General features: G+C 37.3%; 2 protein-coding genes across 2 annotated transcripts; both read left to right on the forward strand.

The window, feature by feature from the left end:
• The first annotated feature begins 2,668 nt into the window (after positions 1–2,668).
• LOC149287284 (solute carrier family 45 member 3-like) lies at positions 2,669–6,999 on the forward strand. Its single transcript, XM_089493008.1, has 4 exons — positions 2,669–2,816; positions 3,196–4,020; positions 6,093–6,358; positions 6,571–6,999. Exons 1-4 carry the CDS (start codon positions 2,669–2,671, stop codon positions 6,997–6,999), a joined length of 1,668 nt encoding a protein of 555 aa, XP_089349134.1.
• A 10,506-nt stretch (positions 7,000–17,505) lies between these two features.
• FGF6 (fibroblast growth factor 6) lies at positions 17,506–22,622 on the forward strand. Its single transcript, XM_089493122.1, has 3 exons — positions 17,506–17,842; positions 18,450–18,553; positions 22,446–22,622. Exons 1-3 carry the CDS (start codon positions 17,506–17,508, stop codon positions 22,620–22,622), a joined length of 618 nt encoding a protein of 205 aa, XP_089349248.1.
• The last annotated feature ends 202 nt before the right edge of the window (positions 22,623–22,824 follow it).

Here is a 22,824-nt window from a genome sequence, read left to right on the forward strand (position 1 = left end):
ATATATTGAACCTCAGCCCTATTCTAGCATGTAGTTTAGTTCATCAAAAGTGCCTAATTTCATAACATTTGAACTAATTGGAGGTTTCTTTATCTACTCGACATTAACATGAGTTCCTCACCAACCAATGCTTCATGTTAAATGAGGTTGTAATGTGATGTCTTCTGCTCCCTTAAATGTAGGAGGAGATCAAACTTTGGAGACTTAGATCCAAGATGACAATATATATATCTAACCAAGAGGAACAGCTTGGATAAAGCAGATTCTTGGCCTTGGGCAGCTCTTACCATCTCATAATGTGGAAGGAAAAACAATCCAGAGACATCACCTGCTGCAGAAATAGCTGTCAGTCACGGTTGTGTTTATTGCTCTTAAAGGGTGGTCTCATGAATTCCGAGGTCAATTTATGTATTTGAGTTGCTACCCCGGCATTGGCAAACCAATAGAGCCAGGTGCCACGGCACGTAAACTTTTACTGCTGACTCTGAAGTTGGCTTCTGAAATCTTTTGCTTGGCTCCCACATTCTTCATTGGTTTGGCAAACGTTGGTTGCCAGTTTATACCTGATCTATAGGACTCGATCTATCTTCCTTCCTTGTACAAGGGGGATATTCATATTTTCTGTAAATAGGTTACTTCTATATCAAACATGTGATTGAGTTGGATTCATATAGGGGTTTCTTTTCTCAGTAGTATTTTTTCCTTGAAGGAGTCTTTTTCGTATTTGTTCCTGTACTCAAAACAAGGCTAGTCTCCTGACACTTATTTCTGAAGATCTTCCAAAATTTAGAAAATAGACCTATTTGTATTGACAAGGTGAGTATGGAATCCAATGGACAGTTCCTCCTCGGGACCCCAATCTCTCTGCCCCTCTTTCATCCTCCTTTTTTTCTAGGAGCTCAGAATGTTTGCTGGGTATGCGGGTACTATGGGGTTCTATATGATTAGCATGGTTAACACATTCACCAATCATACTCTTTTATATTGTTGAGGTGGAGGCTTTGAGGAAAGAGATTACCTCTTGCTTGGGGATGGTTAGAACCCCAGATGTGTAATTCTCAATTATACTTCACCACAATTGTATTTTGCGTAGCAGATAAATTAGTAGTTTGCTTGTCCTTAGCTCACCTTACTTCTTTTTTACTCCTTTCATAAAGCTGACTGGAGTTAATGAGGTGCGAACCTGGTCACAATGAATGGCCCCAATAAGATAAGCATTCATGGGTTGGGACTGTCCAAGCCAAACTGGGATTGTTGGAAACGATGCATGTGTCTCGGTCTCCTACAATAACCCCTTAGACTCTATTCTATTACAACATAGCTGTCTGATAACTATATGTTGAAGTCCAATAAAAGACATCACAAATTATGAGTGATACTGGCAAGTGTTTGTTTAGTTTGACAGCTACAGAGGTACAATTATAACATAGGCGCCAAGAGTCTTGCATCCATACAACAAGATCCCAAGAGGCATACCTCTCCGACTCCTGGGGTTTGCCCTTTAATAAGCCATAAAGGTACAGAAACATCTTTCATAGATCCTACCTGTGGAAATCGGCAACCAGGGCACCTATGATTTATGTGATTATTGAATAGTTTAAATGCAAAAAAAAATAAAATTCTGCTCAGTCAGCTGTTTCGCAGAGGATCAAACGAGACATTTTGGCACTTACAGAACTTCTTCGTAATTAGAGCCCTGCCAAAAATGTTAATGAAAGAGAAGGTCTGTTAGTGCACTCTCTGTGTCTCTCCACTGGGGTGAGTGAATGTTCTCCCGAGGAATGCACGTTATGCGCTGTTCTTGTGTGACGTCATTTACTGCATAACGAGGGGCATTGACTCCTGTTTTCCGACGTCCCGGATTAAAAACGCCAACAAAGCTTTATACACAGCCCTGTCTATGGATACTTGGTCACGTCGGGTGTTTTTCCTGCTATCCTAAAATTACACACAGAAATTTTGGGTGGAAAACACAGTACTCCTGTATCATGCTTGTCTGAAAAAGTACTTATTTTCGCAAACTAGTTGCCAAAGCATCAAAAAAAATTTCAGGAATCCCCCCCCCCCAAAAAAAAACCATTCTGAACTAAAAGTGATCACCATCGCAACCTATATGTGCCTGCTGGTTGTTATATTTATTTAATTTATTTAATATAGTCTAGAGATTCCAGCGTTTTGTTCCAGCTGTGCCACCACCCTCGTTATGTACGACAGCTGGATCTCCAGAGGTTGACTATGCCTGGCGGGACCTCCGAGTGAATTCTTCCAGAATCACCTCCTGTTTAAACAAGAACTGTATATGAGCATATATAATTTGAGCAGAAAAGCCTGTTTACTCATGAGTGACTGGCTTAGAACATCAAAGGGAATCATCTTGTTGCCGTTTTAATATGCATTATCTGACCGTAAAAAAAAAAAAAAAGCAGTGACTTCATCAACCCAAGTGTTTTGGAGTCCTATCTAAACTCCAAATCTTTTATTTTTTTTTCTTTCTTTCTTTTGTAGTATTTTTCCATAAAAAAAAAAAAAAAAAAAAAAAGACCAAGCAAAAACAAATGGAAGCGCTCACTTCAAAGGCTCCTGTTCGGGATAAGAAAAAATCCCAGAAAATAGCACATACTGCTTCAGACATTTGGCTGTGACCACTACGAAGAGAAACATCTAAAAGATGACGTCCTGCAAGTTACAATGGCGTCTCATCTTTCTCAATTTCTTGACCTGTGGCCTGGAAATCTGTGTAGCAGCCGGGATAACATATGTGCCTCCATTACTGTTAGAAGCCGGCGTGGAGGAACAGTATATGACTATGGTTTTAGGTAAGAATTCTTGTTTTGGGTATTTTTTTATTTTTGGAGGGGGGGTTGTTAAAAAATAACCTTGATATGATTTATAGGCATATTTCTAGCTCATGTCAAGTTTTTTGAAGGTTTGATCCTATTTTAATGTTTACAAACCAATCCTCTAGGGAAGGGGTCTCCAAACTGCGGCCCTCCAGCTGTTGCAAGACTACCTTTCCCATACTCCTATAGCTATAGATCATTATGGGAGATGTAGTCCTCCAACAGCTGGAGGGCCACAGTTTGGAGACCCCTGCACACTATGGATAAAATCATCATCGCTGGGAGCAGCCATCTTTCCAGACTGGTTTCTTTTCCCAAGGATTTTAAAAAAATAGTGTTTTTTTTCTCTTGGCAGGTATAGGACCTGTACTAGGACTAATATTTGTGCCACTAATTGGATATGCCAGTGATAATTGCCAAAGTACCTATGGCCGAAGACGTCCGTTCATCTTGTTGCTTTCTCTTGGAGTCCTTCTTTCGCTCTTCATCATTCCACATGCTGACTACTTGGCTTCATACTTCAGCTGGGGAGGGAATGTTGTCCATATTTATTTCCTTGTTTTTGGGGTGGGATTATTAGATTGTTGTGCCCAAGTATGTTTTACGCCTCTAGAGGCCCTCCTCTCTGACCTCTACCATGATCATGAAGGCTGTGGCCAAGCATTCGCTACCTTCTCGTTCATGATCAGTATGGGAGGATGCATTGGATACCTGCTGACGTCGGTCAACTGGAACTACACATTTATGTCTCTCTATGTTGGAGGTCAAGCCGAGTCTCTCTTTTTAACGCTAACTTTTATATTCATAATGAGCGTCCTTGTCACAATGAGGACTTCCGAGGAACCTGTGTGCAGAGCTCCCCAAGGGTTGGACTTTAATCCTCCCATAAAATCAATATCCTTCTCAAGGTGTTGCTGTGTGCCAAAATTAAAGGTACGAGCCTGGAAATGCAACCCTTTGTTTTGCCTATTGAGCTTGTGCTGGTCTCTTACCCCAAGGCTATATCACAGCTACTGCCGAATTCCTAGGGTCGTGAAGCAGTTGTGTGTTGCTCAGCTTTGTAGTTGGATGGCTGTGATGTCGTTCATGTTGTTCTACACAGACTTTGTTGGGGAGGGATTGTACAAAGGAATTCCAAGTGCTGCACCCGGAACAGAGTCAAGACTTCGGTACGATGAAGGTAATGTTTTGTGGAGAACAATTACATTTCCCAACCCAACTAATGATAAAACGCTCTCTACTATAGGGTAGTAATACATACAAAGGCATGAATTATGGCAGCTACTGACTTTAAAGCAGAAGGGCCACTTAGTCATCCAAGGGGCGACGGCTCCTTTAAAATCATGCTACCCCGTTTAAGATCAGGTGCTCGAAGTGTTAATTACTGTCGCTGGTTTAAATAGAGGAGGGTTTGAAGTATTTAAACACCCACTGGTGCTCATAATCTATATTTACACACAAAAAGTAAATACTTTGTAACCACTTTTACCAGCACAAATTAAATTCGGTTACTGGTTAATGGAATACTCAAACTGTTGTTATATTAGGATTAGGCTCCGCAAAGCGTCATGTGGATTTAATCTCAAACCTTTGAATGTCAGAGGGGTGGATTTAGAATTGCTAAAGCCTTTGATAATAAGAAGGCTGCATAAAGAACTAATTTTCTCCAAAAAATATATACATTATTCATATAATTTGCCTCTGCAAAGCTATATCTAAAATAAATAGCATTTCTGCAGGCGTAAAATGTGCATTTATGGGTTATGAAGATCTTACATCAAGGTGTTCGTGTCCATCTTGAGTTAGGTGTGCATTGCAAGTTCTCTCCACTGAGAGCGTGGTGGATAAGTGGAAGAGCGTTCCAGCCGAAATAGTAGAGATTAGGGCACTGAGGGAATTTTAACCTTTATGGGATAGATATAAGTTTATTCAGGTTTTAAGACTAGCTCACCAGATGGACCAAATGTTATCTACCAACAATACTTTTTTTGCCTCCGGGTTTTTAATTAATTACGGTGAGACACTTTTTAATTTAAGGGTCGTGGGAAGTACGGGGGGATGGGAAGTTTTATGAAGCCCTTCTAGCTGGAGATGCAGTGGTTAAAACTATACACCTCCAGAATAAGTTTGGAAATCACGCTTCTAACCTCATGTGATAAAAATAACGCTCTGGATTTTTAATAGAATGGAATATTTTTGCTTTATATTTGAACACTTGGTTTGGGGCTTACGGCTGCCTATAAGGAACCTGAGATGTCGATTACATACGTTAAGAGATATTCTGGCATATCTTTTAATCTACAGTGACCGCAATGGAAAGTAAAAACATCTGTCCCTCTATAAACGTTCCAGATACAGACATTTTACTAGGTGTCATCGGCTTTTAGACCTTTGCATACATTTTTCACATAGCTGCACCAGCCCTACATGAAAAGAGCAGGGTTTCTTTTCTTGCCTATAGACTAAAGTTACTTTTAAGGTTTTGGGGGTAAAAATGTTTAACGTGTTAATGTTTTTATTGTTGTTAGTAGGCTTGTTTCAGGTCATATGTTTTTGTAATCCTTGAAATCAATGAGAACTTTTAAGTGAATCCAAAAAGTTGTATCTTGAATTACAAAAAGGAATAATGCATGCCAACTATAATTGCCAAGAACTCCATTATTTGCACCTAAGACCACCTTCTCTTGCATTCCCCTTAGTTATGTATTTCGCTACATCTACTATGAATTAAATGACCTGGCTCTATCATTTTGCTCATGTACTGTATTCAATGAATGGTTTGTGATTGTACAGTTGGTAGGAGTTCCAAAAGCTAGGACACTCACCAGCACTAAGTCATAGGCCCTACGTAGACTGTCGGAACTATGAAGAATGAGAAATCAATCCATAAAAGTCAGTCTGTTACAAGCTTGTTAAAACACAGGTAAGAGTCACCTATGTCTCAAGTAGTCCATCAGGGCTATTTGGAAGTCCCACAGTCTTAAAGTATCTCCCCACGGTTCTGCTTCTTCAAGCAGGTTTCAGTTATTATAACGTGCGAAAGTCAGACATCAACCGGTGTTCTGACCTCAGACACCCCCAAATGTTCCAAGCTAGTTACTCTATATACATGCAGCTATCATATTATAGTTAAATGACCAGAGTATCAGATGCGACCAAGGCTGGTCCTGTTATATATTTCCACCCTTCAAGATTTGAAAGGCGTTCCTTAGTATTAACAACCTTTTGACGTACCTTCCGTTCTTGTTGCAGGAATCCGTATGGGAAGCCTGGGACTGTTCCTCCAGTGCGCCACGTCGACCTTCTTTTCTGTGATCATGAACAAGCTTGTGAAATTTTTTGGGTCAAGACAAATCTACCTCGCCAGCATGGTCACCTTTACATCGTCCGCCCTGGTGATCTGCCTCTCGCAGAACATCGCCGTAGTTACCGCCATGTCCTCTCTGACGGGATTTGCTTACGCTACCCTGCAAACTCTCCCATACACAATGATATGTTTATATCACAAGGAAAAAGATGTAGGTATCAACCTATTTCTTCAAAGAGTAGATTTTCTTGATTACTTATTATGGTTTTCATGAATGGCAGAGTCGTAAAGGTTCAGTAGCATGGCACACCCTTAAATCCTTCCTCCAATAGCCGACATCTTTCCTGCAAATGAAGATACTTGTGAACTAGCAGATAAACTGATAGCAATAATAATTCATATTTTTTTATTCTTCTTCAATAGGTATTTATGCCAGGGCCAGTAGAACTTAAGACTACAAATGGAAATGTTCTCACCAAAGAAGCGGTGTATTTTGCGCCCAATGTGCCGCACTGCAACCAAGACAGTACTTTCAAGCACAAACGAGACGAGTCGGGCAAAAAAGGAATCGCGTTGAATGAAATTCCGCTTGATCACCAATACTACTCGGAATCCGGTTTTACCAACGCAGAAGACAAGGACAATTATGCAAAACGAGGCATTGGGCTTGATTTTGCCATTTTGGATAGTACGTTACTTCTGTCTCAGGTCTTCCCATCTTTGTTCATGGGGATGATTGTACAGTTAATGGAAAGTGTTACTGTGTATATAGCGTCTTCTGTCATCTTCGGAGTTTTTGCTATATACCTAGCAAATCAAGTCGTTTATGACCAAAAAGACCTTTGGACATAAGGTTGTGATCTTTTTGTTTTGTTTGTTTTTTATTTTTTTTTCGACATTAGGCGTTGCTGACAGCACCCTTGTTTACAAAGTTAAGCGTTTACAGCTATTTTGCTTCAGTCAGTTGTTAAAATGGCCAGTAGCTTGAAATTATTGTCATGTGATTATGCTAAAAAGGGGTTCTTACATATCAACCGATAGTCAAAAATAAAAAAGCAATAAACTAAATTATAAAAAATATTTTCAAAAGTTGTAGACAAAGAAGTAACCTTGGCGAATAAGTAACACAAAATAACAGTGGCCAGTGAATCCCAGGGATAAAATATATTGGGGTAATTCACACACAAAGCCACAACTAGGAATGGTGCGTTGGATGGAGAGCCGGCCTTTTGATTGGCTCTTCCGTCTGTAGCGTTTGCAGTAAAGCCAAGACTTTCACGGAATGGAAAGATTCTTCTAAGCCCCACACAGATGAGGGAAATCATCTTCTTTTCTTTATCTGTTCTTCAGTCACCTATCGTGAAAGTGGTGGGAATCGGCATCCCTACATATTTATTGAACCATAGAAGTTTTGAGGATACATCAGAGGCCAGATCTGGTTGGCTTAGCTGTCTTGGTGCTGGACCAACATAGAAAAAGATAGAAAGTTACTAAAACCTTGCAGGACCTCAGATGGAAAATTGACCTCCGAGGTCATCTGAGGAAGAGAACCAAAAACTTATACAGCTTAACATTTTTTTTCTATGTTGGCCCAGCATTTTTTGGCCTTCATTTTTTTCTTGGGCTAATACAGCTAAATCAATTTTTCGTGCAAAGCAGGGTAACTATACTCACCCAATGAGCTAGCACTCAGGTCGCTTTTTACAGAATACAATGCCAAGAGTCGGAACTTCTGATCCAGTCATCTAAACCTCTGCGTGTGTTTATAAGATAAATAGAAAAATATATATTTTTGTTACTTTTGTTAAACTATACTCCATTTCTCTATGAGTGTTGTCACCTATCAGGCCAAATATATATATATATGAATATACATATATATATATAATTATTGTGAGATTATTACTTATTTTGCTTTGATGATCGATGTTGTTCTGTAGAAAATTTAATTTGTTGAGGAAATGATTAAATAAATAATAGAGCCTGAGAGCTTGTCACCAAGGCAACCGATAGTGTACAAGTACGTCGGTGTTAAAAGGTGGCGGTAAATTATAAACAGATTAAGGAGAGGATGTGGAACGGATGAGACATAGAATTTGACGGCAGATAAGAAGCATTTGGCCCATCTAGTCTGTCTGTTTTTCTTGATATAAAGACCTTAATTAATCATTGGTCTCGTCTTAGATTGCCATATGGCTATCACATAAATGGTTAAATTCCTTCATTGTATTAACCACTACCACTTCTGATGGGAGGCTTTTTCATTTATTCATTTATCTACCACCTCAGTAAAGTAAAAGTTTCTTAGATGTCATCTAAACCTCTGACTTTCTAGTTTTAGACTTCTTGTTTTAACATTTCTTGTCTTTCCCTCCCCCATATTTTACCCCCAAAAGTTACTATAGTGTATCTCTCTTCAAAACAAAGTTATGATCATAAGTATAACCATCTTATTTTATGAAATACTGTTTCCAGGTTTTTTTTTGCTTAGGTTGGCATTATCCCTGGTAAAAGTGCTTATCTTTTACACACATAGAAACAACACTAATCACTTTGGTTGCTGTAGCAACAGCCTATTGACTCCTGCCTTTCCGTCACATGACAGGTGTTCCCGGCAAAAGTTATGAAAATTCAAAAACAAATCTGAAGGGATATAGGAATATTCCACTTTAAATTCAGCAGCATAGTTGGAACAGCATCTTTAAGAATTTTATATCAGATTAATACATTCCGAAAACAATATAAATTATTGCATTTTTTTAACAATCCGCCTCAAATTCCTTAACTTGTATACCACCCATACAAGAGGTATATTACGTTTTCTTCCTAAGTGATCCTTCAACTACTGCTAATTCTTTTGTTTATTGTAATTATGGTTTTACTAACAATAAGCTGCTAGATATATAATAATTTTATATTTTTATATACTTTTTTTTTAACTAGAGTATAAAAACGGGACATTGTTTGGCAGCCTCTGACCTTAAAATGCCCGGGCCACTTAGTCATGCCCAGGATGTTAATCTATATAGCCCAGGATGGCAAAACTAGCGTGGCAAAACTGTTCTCAAACGCCATCACTTCCTGTGCTCTGATGACGTCTTCCTGCTTCTGCTAAAGGGCAGCAGTAAGTTAAAAATGGCAGGATATAATAACTTAATGAGGGTAGCCAGAACATACAGTTAAAATGCATAACCCACCCCAACTTTTCCGGTACCCAAAGCAACGCATCTTCGTTTGGGGACAGGCGGGTATGGTTAGAGGGACTGTCCCACTTAAAACAGGACACTGGAGATTCATGAAGATGGAGCCTCCTATTGAATACCCGACATGGCTTCTTAATAACACACATATTGCTTAATCTGAAAACGCCATTGAAACGTTTATTTTGTGTATTCAACCTCAAAATAAAGCATTTTAAAAATTCACGCAAAAGAAGGTTAAAAATAAAAGAAAACGTAAGTACGCTTAACCATTCATGTACCAGAAGGGTCAAAAACAAACTCATGCTCTGTATTGAGAAGATTTAATACCATATTTATAGTGAGAATTTCAAACTGTGTACTGAAGTAATTTATACATTGTTGTGTACCTTGAAGCAGCGATTCTGTGTATATTCTGTATATGATATATCATAAAAAAAAACAACTTTAATAAATTATCATCCTTCGTTCTAAATGTTTGCTGTTTTTTTTTTAATTAAATGGTAAATTCCTATATGTAGGATTAAGGGATATATACGGCCAGTAAATGAGCGAGGTGCTGAAAAACATGTTATAATGAATGTTAGTATACTGATGGTATGATTGATCTGGAATGCCAAGTAGACAATAGTAACCGGACAGGAGTGGAGTTAAGCTCTTCCAAATACCATGCATGGCACAACATTGATGCTTCTGGGGGAGGTTAGAGCCGGAAGATATAAATATAAATAAACAATTAAACAAGTATAAATATAAATAAACGATAAAAGAACTGTTAGATGATTTTTCAGGGCCAATTACAACATTAACGAGAAGAGATGGAGCGAAAAGGAAAATAAAAAGGATGAAAGTGGAAAAAATATTTTGATGTTTGGACTTTCGTTCCCCTTTCTCTGTTCTATGGCATTGTAGTTTTACATTTGTTAATAGAGTTTTGCCAAAACAATCTTTGTTAAAGGGGAGTCCCATGGAAAATATATTTTTTTGTCTCCTTGGGCATAAGCCCCAGTGCTGGATACAACCTGGTTTTAGCTCATTTTGTTCCAAGAAACTTCTTTTATCTGCAGACCTTGTTGTCGGTCATGTGATGTTTGGGTAGCTTTCCCTGCTCAAACACCACACTGAGCTGATTCTTTATGGCAATGCTAATGAAGTCTGTTGCTTCATAGACTTTCGTTAGAGTGTCCATCTGGATGACTAAGACTAAGCAATTCTATTGTCTGCCACGGGCAGTACGATAGGGAGCCAGGGTGTTTGTCTAGTATGTTGGGCTAAGAAAACAAAGCGAGAACTCATACAAATGGTTAATGTGCAGCTGTCTGAAAACATATTATGCAAAAAATAGAACCGCTTTGAAAAAAGGAAACAGCCCAATATTTTTTAAAACATATTTTAATCTGATGCTGGCAATAAACAAAATGTTGTTGGGAGTATAAAAGAAAAATGAATCATAATCGATTTGTCATCAGTCACATGCTAGGATTTGAGTTCCAACAATTTTGTTGTGAAACCATCTCTAGCAAAACTACTGTATTACGCCATAGTTTTATAACTGTATATTTTTTTTAGGAGGCAGACTGCTCCTTTTATCAGACAAAAAATAATAGATTATTAAAGGCGGTGGGTTCGGCCGCTGTTCACACCGGGACTGTGGAATGAATGCATTTAAACCTCAAATCAAATCCACCGTAGGAACTCGTAGATCCTTTACAAGAATACACCATGCTGTGTGCTTGCATTCTGCCCAGCTTCTCAGGAAAACCATTCATTTAACAACTTCCTGGAATATTGTAAGTGTGTAAACTATGCATGGGATAGCATGTTTAGTAGGTGTTGTGGCACAGAACTAGGAGCCGATATAAGTATTTTGGGGTTCTGGTGCCCAGTAGAAGTCCTCATGAAGAAAACAAGGAGATCTGTTTAGCGAGCAAGATCAGATAAGAGCTTTAGTGGTGATCTGGTAGCAGACCTTTACTCCAAAACTTACTGGGGTTGCCGCCTGGCCAGTATTTTAATATCGTTAGATAAAAGTTTGTGGTGTCACTCGTATTCAGATATCTGGAAAAGCAGGTCTTCGTCTACCCTCGCAAAACAAAGTACTTTTTTTTTTAAAAAGGGGGAAATCAAAAAGACCCAAAAAGTTTGAGGAATACTATTCCTACAAAAGATTTTAGCAACCATTGGGATTTGGTACTCTATACACTCTCAAGACTTTCTACCACATTAAACAATGACCCAGGAGAAGCCAAGAAAGGTGTCCATGTCAATGACAATAGTGACCTCTGTTAAGGTGAAGGACTTTGTTGTTCATACAGGAGGGTTTACAAACTGGGTGGGCAAAAGAAATCTCATAAACATACTCAACTTTTTGTACAATTTTATTGAAACTGGTTATTTAGTTACATCATTTTGGCAGATTTATGTTGCTTCTCCTCCCCCAACAAACCAATGATTCCAGTTGAGTGGTTGACCGTCCTATCTTGAGAAACCATGGAAGGAATTATGGTTTTTAAACCGAGTTACACAATTATAAACTATTCTTGGTTGCGTGTTTGAGGCATGATTGTTTCCAAAACAAGAAGACCATTTTGACCATGGAAATAAATCACATTTGGGATGCACCAAACAAATAATTTTATGTGTTGACATGAAAAAAATAAAATAAAAAGCAATGTAAGACAGAGGGCACTGCGTGTTCCAGGTGTCAAGAAGATTAGAAACCAGACCTAGACCTTAGGTGACCCAGTCCAAAAGCTAGGGATGTCCTGGGGCAGATGTTATCAGGTCCCAAGTCCCTGGGGGTCAAGGCAGTTTCAGTGAAGTACTTAATGCTTGATTAACAAGGTGTAGGCAAGGGATGCCATAACGAGAGGGCCATCAGGCCATCCAAACTGTAGCTGGTTGTGTAGTAAAGCATTTGTCTGTCCCACACTCTATGAATTAGTCTTCCAAGGACCATGATAGTAGGTAACATATCTGTCCATCTGCTATACCACCACAACAGTCCATTTCCACAACACGCGATACATGCTTGGGAATGCTCAGATGGCAACGGAGGTATGCTGGGGGAATAGGGTTAATGACTTCGGTCAGGCCTAGGGCAATACAGCCTTAATATTATTTATTGATTTATATAGCACCATTATATTCTGCAACGCCATACAATTGGTAAGCAGTGCGTTACATAGGATTTTGGACAGAAACAAAAGGTGAAAAACATAAATCTTAACTTAAAAAGAAACATAAAATAATAATGATACAAGTGACAAAGGAGGATCGTGTCCGAGATGTCCGTCGTTTCGCCGGGCTCTGAAGCCCTAGCATTATGATACGAGATCAATGTCCGATTGTTAGCCATTTTCCTGCAATCCCCGACTAAGTTATCAGACGTGCCTATACGTTTGTGCTGTGCTGACATACGCTGCAGACTGGTGGCATGTGGCGGGTGTATAGAGGCCCTCATGGACCTTCACGTTTTCCTATAGTAAATTCTTGTGGGCTCCCAAATATTTTTACAGCTAGCAGCTTCTGGAGTCTGTGCTATAAGTATCTGTGTATAATATTCCGATTTCTTGATTAATATAACAGATGTTATCCTCTAAAGGTGACCTTCCTATGCATAGATAAAATCCACACTGACCCTACAGACCTACTCAACCACAAGATTTAACTCACACAATGCCTTTTGATCTATGCATCTGCTAGAATATTCATTCATGTTTCATTATTGGCAGAATTACAGTGTTATTTTTCTATAAGCAATGCTATATAGATTATCAACAACACTTGTACCTTGGAAGTAATTTTAGAGGTTCTTACGTCGGAATTCTCCAATATAACCTGGAGAAAGGTGCTAGGAATACAACAAAGTGTATTCACTAATTTGGGAGTTTGCTGGTGAGTTGGACCTTTGAACTACCTGATTTCACTATTCACTAACACGGGACTCCTGCGGCAGAAAGTTTCACCCTGCATACATAGACACAAACACTGAATAGAACATATCGTGGTTTGTTCTGGGTTTCATGTAAAATAATAACTTTGCTACCCATTTCACATACTACAGCTTACACATGTTCTTGAATGAGGGTTATTTTTTTATACACCAAATAAAATCTGCTCTTCCACATTCCTAAGCTGTAATTGATACATGAATATTCCAAAATTACTGTGGGAAAACACACACACATATATTTAGTCACATTTGGACTATTATTACCTTCCATCAATTGATAGCTTCTTCTGGCGCTATACCCACGCCATACAACCACTTATGCAACTAAAGCATAAAGAAAACAACATAACCCTGATCGAGATCTTACGAGAAACTCATTAATAAACTTTTATGTATAAGTGGAGTCCTGGTTCCGAATTCTGTACCCTGTCTGTGCCCTGAGAATCTAAACGGCTGCCTTACCGAGCTTCACTTTGTGTGTTGATTCCGCAGTATATTACATCAAAACAGATTGATTAAAAGTACAGTATTTTGCACATCTCTATAATAAGACAGACTTGGGTAACCAGGTAAGTAACACAGCACGTCATTGCATTGTTTTTTAAACAGAAGAGCTCAGTAACAGTTTTTTTTAAGCAAAATTAATGGCTAAATGCTCACTCACCTTCAAAGTAAAATACACACTTGAATATAATTGATTGATAACCAGTGTCATGCCCTTGAGGCAATTTTACTGGCGTTTTGCCCATACATCCTTGGGGCAATATTACTGGCATTATGCTGCAATTAGCCCTTTAGGATGAAAAAAAAAACATTTAGCTGTAAGCAAATGTCAGGTAATCTGAATGATACAAAACCCATGGCCGTCGGCACCATTGTTTACAGTAGCATGGATACCATTTTGATTCAGTGAGTTTTCCTTTCATTTTGAAAACTCTTCATACTCTCACCCAGGGTTGCTCGGTGCGATTTTTGATAAGTAAGTATTATCAACCCGCAGTAACGCAGGTTTTAGTAGTCTGCAAGGGGTCTCCAGGTACCGGGCGCTAGAAAGTACACAGGTACGATCAATAACCTCAGTACCGTTATCAAAGAAACAAACTGGAGACTTGCCATTGTTGATCTATAGAAGCTGATTGAACTGACTTTGCTTCTTATGGATGGTTTCTCTATGTATGCGCAGACTGGCCATCTGGTTTTCTTGGCAATGAAGTAGGCCAGTTACATATCGGTAGTTATAAGAGGTTTAACTCCTTAATGACAAAGCCCGTACTTGTTTTCAGTGGGTTTAGGGACCGCCCATTGTCCTTAAGGGGTTAATAAATCCATGTAGTTGTGACATAAGCTGTGCATATGACATTTCCCCATTAAAGTAGTCTTCCTTTCTGAAGAATGAAAGAGTTAAAAACACAAGTGTTTCTCAGGCTCCAGTAAGATGTGTAAGGTTTCTTGCTCATCGAGCACGGCTACTTTTGGTTTCCAGTTGAGCTCTGAGAATATGTCCAGTTCTAATTTTACAGTAATGATCCCAAGGTATTTGCATGGTGCCAGATATATGTTTTTGCAACATCAAAGGAATATTGCGAGTGCCGCCCCGTCACAGTCTCTCGTCATTTCTTTGCCTCCTTTCTTTGCTTTTGGAAAACAGAATGCATATTATCCCTGAATCTTCTGCGTTTTGTATCACTGGAAAGTAGAAACTGAATATTCCGGGCAAGTAAAGTCTGGGGTTTTACCACCAGGCAACCCAACTTATATCGCAATAAAAATTCAGATAGTAACCAGAACGGAACATTAGATTTAAAGAAAGAAAGTTTGTATGGGTTAAATTGCAAAAATCAGGTTAAATTCCAAATTTGAACATTGAGAGTCAAGTTAAAATTAAGTAAACTCTTATAATCAAAATGGGGCTACATTACGCTAATCTTTGAGGGCCACAAACAGGCCATCATTTTGTATAATCCAGCATCCTCAGGCAGCTGCTGGCCTTAAAGTGCCAGGGTCGTCCCCAACAGCGTAAGTCCGCCGTGGGTGCCAGGACCGGTTGGGCATCTGTACTTTCATTTTTGTGTAATATATAATTATAGTATTTAGTAATAGTATAAAATATAAACTGTGATTTAATTTTTGATATAAGAGTATACATTTATGATTCAGTTTTGGTTTATTCTTTTGGTTTGCTAAGGAGTCATATGTTTCAAATAAAAAAACAATTATTTATACATTCCGAATGTTTTGGCTGTAAATATGAAAATGTAATTAATAATATGTCAATTTTAATTAAATCAGTTTTCGTGTTAGTCTGGTCTGTGCCTTGATCATTTATTTTATATTTTTTTATTTTTTTTTTATCAATAGACTCAGTAGAACTTGCCGAGATGAGGCTACCCTAAATAGACATTAAAGAGCTGGGGGGTGGACAGAACAAGGAAGGGTATTGGTTAAGAAGTAGGTGTGGTCAAATACTGCTCCTCCCCAGATATCATATTTAGTTGCAGTTTTAAGCGTGGCTCTATATATATATTGGCTTCATATATGGAAAATATCTTTGTAAATATGGTTCTTTGTAAATATGGTTCCCTGCCTCATATGGACCAATCCTCTTGATGACTATAAAGTAAAAGAGTAAAAGGATTTTCATGTGTTGTGTCTGTAAAGTCCCATTGTCTCCTGCATACTCGCTACAAATGTTCTATCGCTGGCCCTGTTCTCCTTTACAGAAAGGTGCCCCTAGTGGTGAAAAAGTGCAAGTGCGCTTGGCACAGATATCCAGAACCAAATATTTATTAGACGTCTTAGACGAGAGGTCTACAGCAATCACACTGTATCATTTCACCTATAATGTGTATTCCAAAGAGAAGAAGACATACCTGTGATGTTACACAATGACGTAGTCTAGTATTTGACAAACACATTGAAGAAATTGGAACCCCCGATCATATCATGCAATGAAATGAAACATATTAAAAGTCTATCAATTTGTATGCACGTAAAAAAGCCTCAAGAGGTGAAATTGATTCTTCAGAAGAAAAGGTGAGCTTTCCTTCACAAAGTTAAAGCAGATCTGCCATCTTCCCAAATCCCAGGGTTACAGTTTCATAACACCAAACAAATCTCTGCAATGATGATTAAAATAAGCAATGTGTATGTTTTAGAAATTGATCTTTTTGGATTACCATAGGAGCAGCAATCTGAAGTTCCCATTCTCGGGATCTGCATGATTATTCCTTATGATTAACTTATCTTTCCCCTGTTGTTAAATTGCTGATTGTTGTTGATTGGTTCCGACACACTTAAGGTGCGAAGGAGGGGAAAGGAGATAAGATTAGTATAGGGAATTCATTAGAAAATGCTAGTTGTGCCACAAATCTTAGTTTACCTGGTTTAAGATGTTTCACTAAATATTCCCTAAACATTTACAAAGACTAAAAGTCAGTAACGCACTATAGGCAGTGAAATAAATTAAGTAATCCTAAAACCACGGCGCCGATAGTTCCCTTTTAATAATTATGAGTGATTCCCAGCTTGATATTCCAGTCTTGCAGGAGTGCGCCCAGCATTTAGCTTTCCCAAGGCACGAACGTGTTACTCAGTTATCCTAATGTTAACTCAGGGAACATACTGATGAGGAAGTGGCTTGCAGGATTATCATTGCTCAGCGATGAGGTGAAGATCTGTTTTTACATCTCCTTCTCTAAATAAGGAAGCTGCCTGCTAGACATCTGACCATTCAACCAATTTGGATTACGAGGGCCCGTTCACATGTAATTATTTCAGAGAGTTATCCAACGGAACAGCGCTGTACGATGTATCTCTTGTAGCAGCAAGAGCAATCTCACGAGCTTGGTGTAGCAGGTTAGTGTTACACGTAATAGAATATTGCTAATTCACCATTGGCATTCTGTTGATGTCAGGATGACGTTGTGGAGTAGGACAGCCTCTGAACTATAAAGACAGGCCAAGCAAATATATCTAGCCTGCCCACTAGATCTCCAGAGTCACAAAACATGGTCCCCACCACTTTGAAGTTTGCTGGTCTCTATGCTTTCTCCACTCAACTGCTCTCGGGCTTTGGTTTCATGTCAGCTATCCCTATCTGCCTTCCAAAAATAAGCCACTGCCGCCATGCTGAAGACAGAAAAACAAGAAGGGCGGTATTTTTAGGGCCATTAATTCTGACCACGTGTCCAGAAGGTGAACCGGATGGTCGTTGCACAAAGGCCACTCATCACTATGTCCTACGGAGCCAGAATTCACTGGACGTTGTCTACTTTTGTTGTCCTTGGTTTTCTGGCTGAGATCGTTTTGTCTTATCCTCTTCCGAACAGAGCTAACGGAACTCTATTGGAAAGAAGATGGGAATCTATTTTAACCAGGTCTATCGGGATGACTTCAGACAAATCGGACATAAAGTGGAGGAGCGACTATTTGCTTGGAATCAAAAGACAAAGGAGGCTTTACTGCAATATTGGAATCGGGTTCCACCTCCAAGTCCTGCCAGATGGAAGGATTAATGGAATACATAGTGAAACCCAGTACAGTAAGTTACATCCTATATTGTAAAACAAATCAGGAGCTCGCTTTGGGATTTTTTTAAGTAATGGTCACTTGTAATTACAAGTTGTGGGCTCAACATTATCACTTGATATTTTTAGCCATTTGTAGTTGCATCTGTTGACTTAATATAAAACAACTATGGTGTCAATGCATCTTTAAGCTTATAACTAGCACACATGTGTGGATCAAATTTAGAAAACTTTTGTATTTTTTTTATTTACTATACAATTTGTTAACCCTATGTGATTCAGAATGTTTCTTAGCGTCTAAAAAAATCAAAAATATAGTATTATTAGCTTTGTTATTTTGCAATTTATTATTATTATTTATAATTTATGGGGAGGGGTTTAATTATAGGAGCAAAGCATTTTTAAAAATCGTGTGAGGTCTGCAACAAAATTGATGTTCAAATGTAATTATTCTTATGTAAACAGAACTATTGTTAGCAACAATAATATCCATGGCTTGTTAGTGCAGTTGTCAACCCCAAAGTAGGAGGATACACACAGTATTCTTGAATGCAGCTAAACCAGGATTGTCAAGATTTTTAATAATAATAATAATAATAATATGTGTATTTTTTTGCCTAGGTCTAATAGAAATTTCAACTGTAGAACGGGGGGTTATTAGCTTGTTTGGTGTGAAAAGTGGCCTATTTGTAGCAATGAACAACAAAGGGAGAATATATGCCTCGGTGAGTATTTTTTTTTTTTTTATGTGTTTTTGTTATATTTTTATTGTGGTTCAAAAATTTACTATCAATATGTACATGTGTATCAGTGAATATCTATCTATATATCTATCTATCAAATCTGTCATCTATTTGTCTTTGTATCTTTTTAGGTGTATATATATATATATATATATATATATATTTACATATGATATTGAAACACTCACATGCCTTTTTATAAAGTATATAGTGTTTATATATATATATATATATATATACCATTTTCATATTTTTGGGGCCCCACCTTTCACTTACAAAATGAATACAATATATTAACAGGTCAAAGTAAAAGATGCTGAAATGCTGATTAGATCAATAGATAACAATATTTAGTTTTAACAAAATGATCAGGACTTGATTTTGGTGTCAATATCAGATTTGTTATCATAAATATATAGGTTTACATTAACAAAAAGTAAGGATAAAAAATGGTTTATGTGCAGTTATATGCAGTTTCCCAATAACAACAATGCGGGATAATACGTCTTTTGCATTTAGGATATTATATTTATTGCATTATTTATTTGTTTTTTGTTTATGTATATATATATATATATACTGTATATAGGTAAATGATTACATATGTACTCTTCATTGATTTACATAATGCATTCCACAACAGGTAGACTACTATGTTATTAAAATATCTTATAATGGGGTTTTTTTTTATCAACGCACACCTAGCAAATACTATTTAAAAGCACCAATCTGAAATAAATATTGGGGATTCTCTCACATTATATGGCCATATATAGCTTAGCTTGTCACTATGACAAAGTACCCCAATTTTTGCATGTCCTATCCAATTGTACACATATATATATATATATATATATATATATATACGGTATATATATTTTAATATAATTTATATTATAAATTCATAATTTTATATATTTTATTTTTATTGTATGTATATATATATATATATATATAATGCAAAGATAGCGTACAGTTTTATAATATATACTGTTAGGTTAATTTCTGCTATGTCTTATTTAACTAGGTTTTACTTGTTTACGAAGGTTTAGATTACAATAATATTTCGGGAACTTTGGGTACGGCTACAAAAAATCTCCCATCCAAAAACAGGGTGCGTTACGTTCCGATCCCAAAATATCTTTGTTAATTGATGTTGATAACAATAAGTACATCATGATTTGTACTGTGTATCGGTTGACTTCTTATATGACCCGCTACGTAAAAATAGGTACATACAGATGAAACAAATACCCTGTTAGTGCTAGATGGCATTCAAATGGTTAAACCCAAGATGACATAATGGTTTTGAAACATGCAACTGATAAATTAATGACCTGTCATGAGTATTATATGTAAAGATTGGAAGATATGAGACTATAATTATTATTTGGTAATTAAATTTAATTGAACTATAATACTATATATTATACTTTATCAGATCACCAGCCAAAAAATGTAATGTCACGTAAAAAAGTGAGGTTGGGAGCTAGCTTAAGGCTTTATTGTGATGCAAACATTGGGAAAAGAGTCAATAATGTGAATCGATGAGACCCGATGAGTTATCTCCGCTCATTCTATGAAAAATATGTATTTTATTTACCTTTAAAACTATATTCCTTCTCCATCAAATAACAAACCATGTGACACAAATTAGAACATGACAGCCTATATATAAAGGTGAAGGATTTAAAAAAAAATATATAATTTCATGGTTCAAAAACAATATTGTGTTTTTAACATAGCAATTTTTTAGTGCATTTTTAAAATTGTGTAATTAAATGTACGCTTTCGATATTCTTTGAAACAAAAGAGATACATTTTTTTACATTTAAATATCTTTTCGAAAAGTAAAAATGTCTGGACTGAAACGGAGATCTCGTTAATATATATATATTATTATTATTTTTTTTTTACTAAATAAATGAAATATATGACAGTAATGCTGTGGTCTCCAGCCCCGAACATTGAACAGCCTACTACACATGGCCCCAAATCCACCTCTGGTATAAAGTATCCTGCAGCATAAAATGAGCCTCTATTGAATGACAAAGTAACTGAAGAGGTTTCTAGAAAGCTTTCGAGATTAGGACACTTTAGAACATGTTCCCGACGGAGTCACTGAGTAGGACAGACCACAGAATTAATATGTAGTTATATTTCTAGCAGGGATAATGTTATCTCGTACAGTGTATTGGACGAGGCGATGGATAGCTCATATAAGCTAATCTAGAAACATTCTCTAGAGACAGAAATTCACTCCAAATCAATTGAATGTGTGTTTCCTTTGGAATGTTACCTGGATACACACATTATCTGCGCTACCTGGCCTTGTACATAGTCCTCTTCTTCCCAAATCCCCTAGGTGGATGCCTACCTGTCAAGGATGGTGATGAGGTAGCTAGAAGGACCATTCTCCATGATGGCTAACCTGGGGGCAGGGGATCTCATCGATCTAGTCTCTGGTACCTTGGGGCATCGTATTACTTTACAGCACTAGTATGAGATTCCAATAAGTTAGGAAGCCACAACTTCTCAGATCCAGTGTTGGATCGCAGAAGACACCGGTTAAAGGGTTTGCAGGTGACTGCTTATGTCTGGCGCCTCATCGCTACTGTATATCGTTCTCATATCAAATGTGTAATACTTAGATAAAGACTTAGAGACAGAGAGATAAAATAATAATACACTATTCTTAGATTCTTCGACTCCTAAGCATGTGTTGTAAGCTTATATGGCCGTGATAAAGAAATGTGATTTCTTTATGATGGCCCCAAAACAGAAGGTGAGAAATTTGTCACCCTAGGGCACTTTTGTACCAATGTTAATTGCTAGTTGCAATTGTACTATTTTTGTGCCCAAAACTCCAACACACATATTTAAATCAGAGAGGAAAGAGAGATTTGGGAAATGTCCCAATACATTATTTATAAAAAGTGAGTTAACAATCGTGCTGTGGAAAATGAAGAATGCAAACGGTAATTTTAGCTAAAATCTGCAATAAGAATAGTATTTCCCTCCCGTCTTTTCTTTTTTTTACTCCTGCTTTCATATATATATATATATATAGTTCGGTGACCATGATTCATATTTAGACCACTTGATACGATACGGCTGAGCAATTCTAGATATGAACTTTGCTAAACACTTTTTTTCCCCCAAATAAAGGCTATTTTAGAATATTTCGGAATAGCCCTGTACCACAATGTCCATCTTTATGTTTTATCCTAAATTAAAATTTTTATATATAAAGTATATATCAGATTCCTGAATACGTATTTAGTTACCCGTGGTGTATCTGTTGTCAAATATAAATTGCTCTATAAATATATTACAAGCAAATAAAACAGCAACTTGCTAATGTATATCAGCGACCAGGGAATACAAGTCAAACAGGTGGCATCTGACCCGCACGGCTTCGGAGCGGAGGAACGAGATTTATTGTTGGATACAGACTTTCAGGCACCGTCTGTCATAACATGCTCTTATCCTTTACAAATGATGACTTTGTGAAGCTACCCAATCATTCCATACTGTACTTTTCTGGTAAGGTCACTCAGGACAGGAGAAGACAGTGACCACCATCATAACAAGCCCAAAAAACATTGCCTTATTTTATACAGACACACAAAGATGTTATTTTTATTTTTTTTTTTATCCTTATTATTTACCCTAATTTCTAGCAAATGTATAGATCAAATCATGTATTTTCTTAATATGCTCCTATTCTCAATATGAAAACCAAAAAGATTACATATTATGGAGATCAGGAGATGGTCTAGATAGAAAGAGCGAGCCGGATCGACAAGCAGATAGATTGTTCGATCCGGATAAAGATAGATAATAGATAAACCGTTTCCTTTTTCTGTTTCAGCCTACATTTCAAGATGAATGCAAATTCAAAGAAATTCTGCTATCAAATAATTATAACGCCTACGAGTCGCAAATGTATCAAGCTGCCTTTTTGGGATTGAGTAAACATGGAAGAATAAAACGCGGAACCAAAATCTCGCCTGCCATGACAGTTACGCATTTTCTTCCAAGGATGTGAAAACAAATAATTACTTACTGCAAAATGTCTATGATAATTTGCACATGTGGATATAATCTTCGAGGTAAAATATTTATACGCTATGAGTATATATATATGTATATTTGGATGGAAATATTTATACCGGATCCACTTCTTCCCATCGGTAATCTGCTCCCTGTGTTACACAGACACAATTGTGCTATATTTAGTACACTTTTGT

This window comes from Sceloporus occidentalis, unplaced genomic scaffold (genome assembly GCF_023333645.1).
Source record: "Sceloporus occidentalis isolate IW3139 unplaced genomic scaffold, rSceOcc1.0.p SCAF_62, whole genome shotgun sequence".
Taxonomy (NCBI): domain Eukaryota; kingdom Metazoa; phylum Chordata; class Lepidosauria; order Squamata; family Phrynosomatidae; genus Sceloporus; species Sceloporus occidentalis.

Excerpts from the sequence above, each read along its gene's own strand:
- LOC149287284 (XM_089493008.1), top strand. The coding sequence starts at position 2,669 with ATGACGTCCTGCAAGTTACAATGGCGTCTCATCTTTCTCAATTTCTTG. Across the intron at positions 4,021-6,092 it reads AAGACTTCGGTACGATGAAG|GAATCCGTATGGGAAGCCTG; the intron begins GTAATGTTTTGT and ends TTCTTGTTGCAG. Across the intron at positions 6,359-6,570 it reads TATATCACAAGGAAAAAGAT|GTATTTATGCCAGGGCCAGT; the intron begins GTAGGTATCAAC and ends CTTCTTCAATAG.
- FGF6 (XM_089493122.1), top strand. The coding sequence starts at position 17,506 with ATGGTCGTTGCACAAAGGCCACTCATCACTATGTCCTACGGAGCCAGA. Across the intron at positions 17,843-18,449 it reads ACATAGTGAAACCCAGTACA|GTCTAATAGAAATTTCAACT; the intron begins GTAAGTTACATC and ends TTTTTTGCCTAG. Across the intron at positions 18,554-22,445 it reads AAGGGAGAATATATGCCTCG|CCTACATTTCAAGATGAATG; the intron begins GTGAGTATTTTT and ends TTTCTGTTTCAG.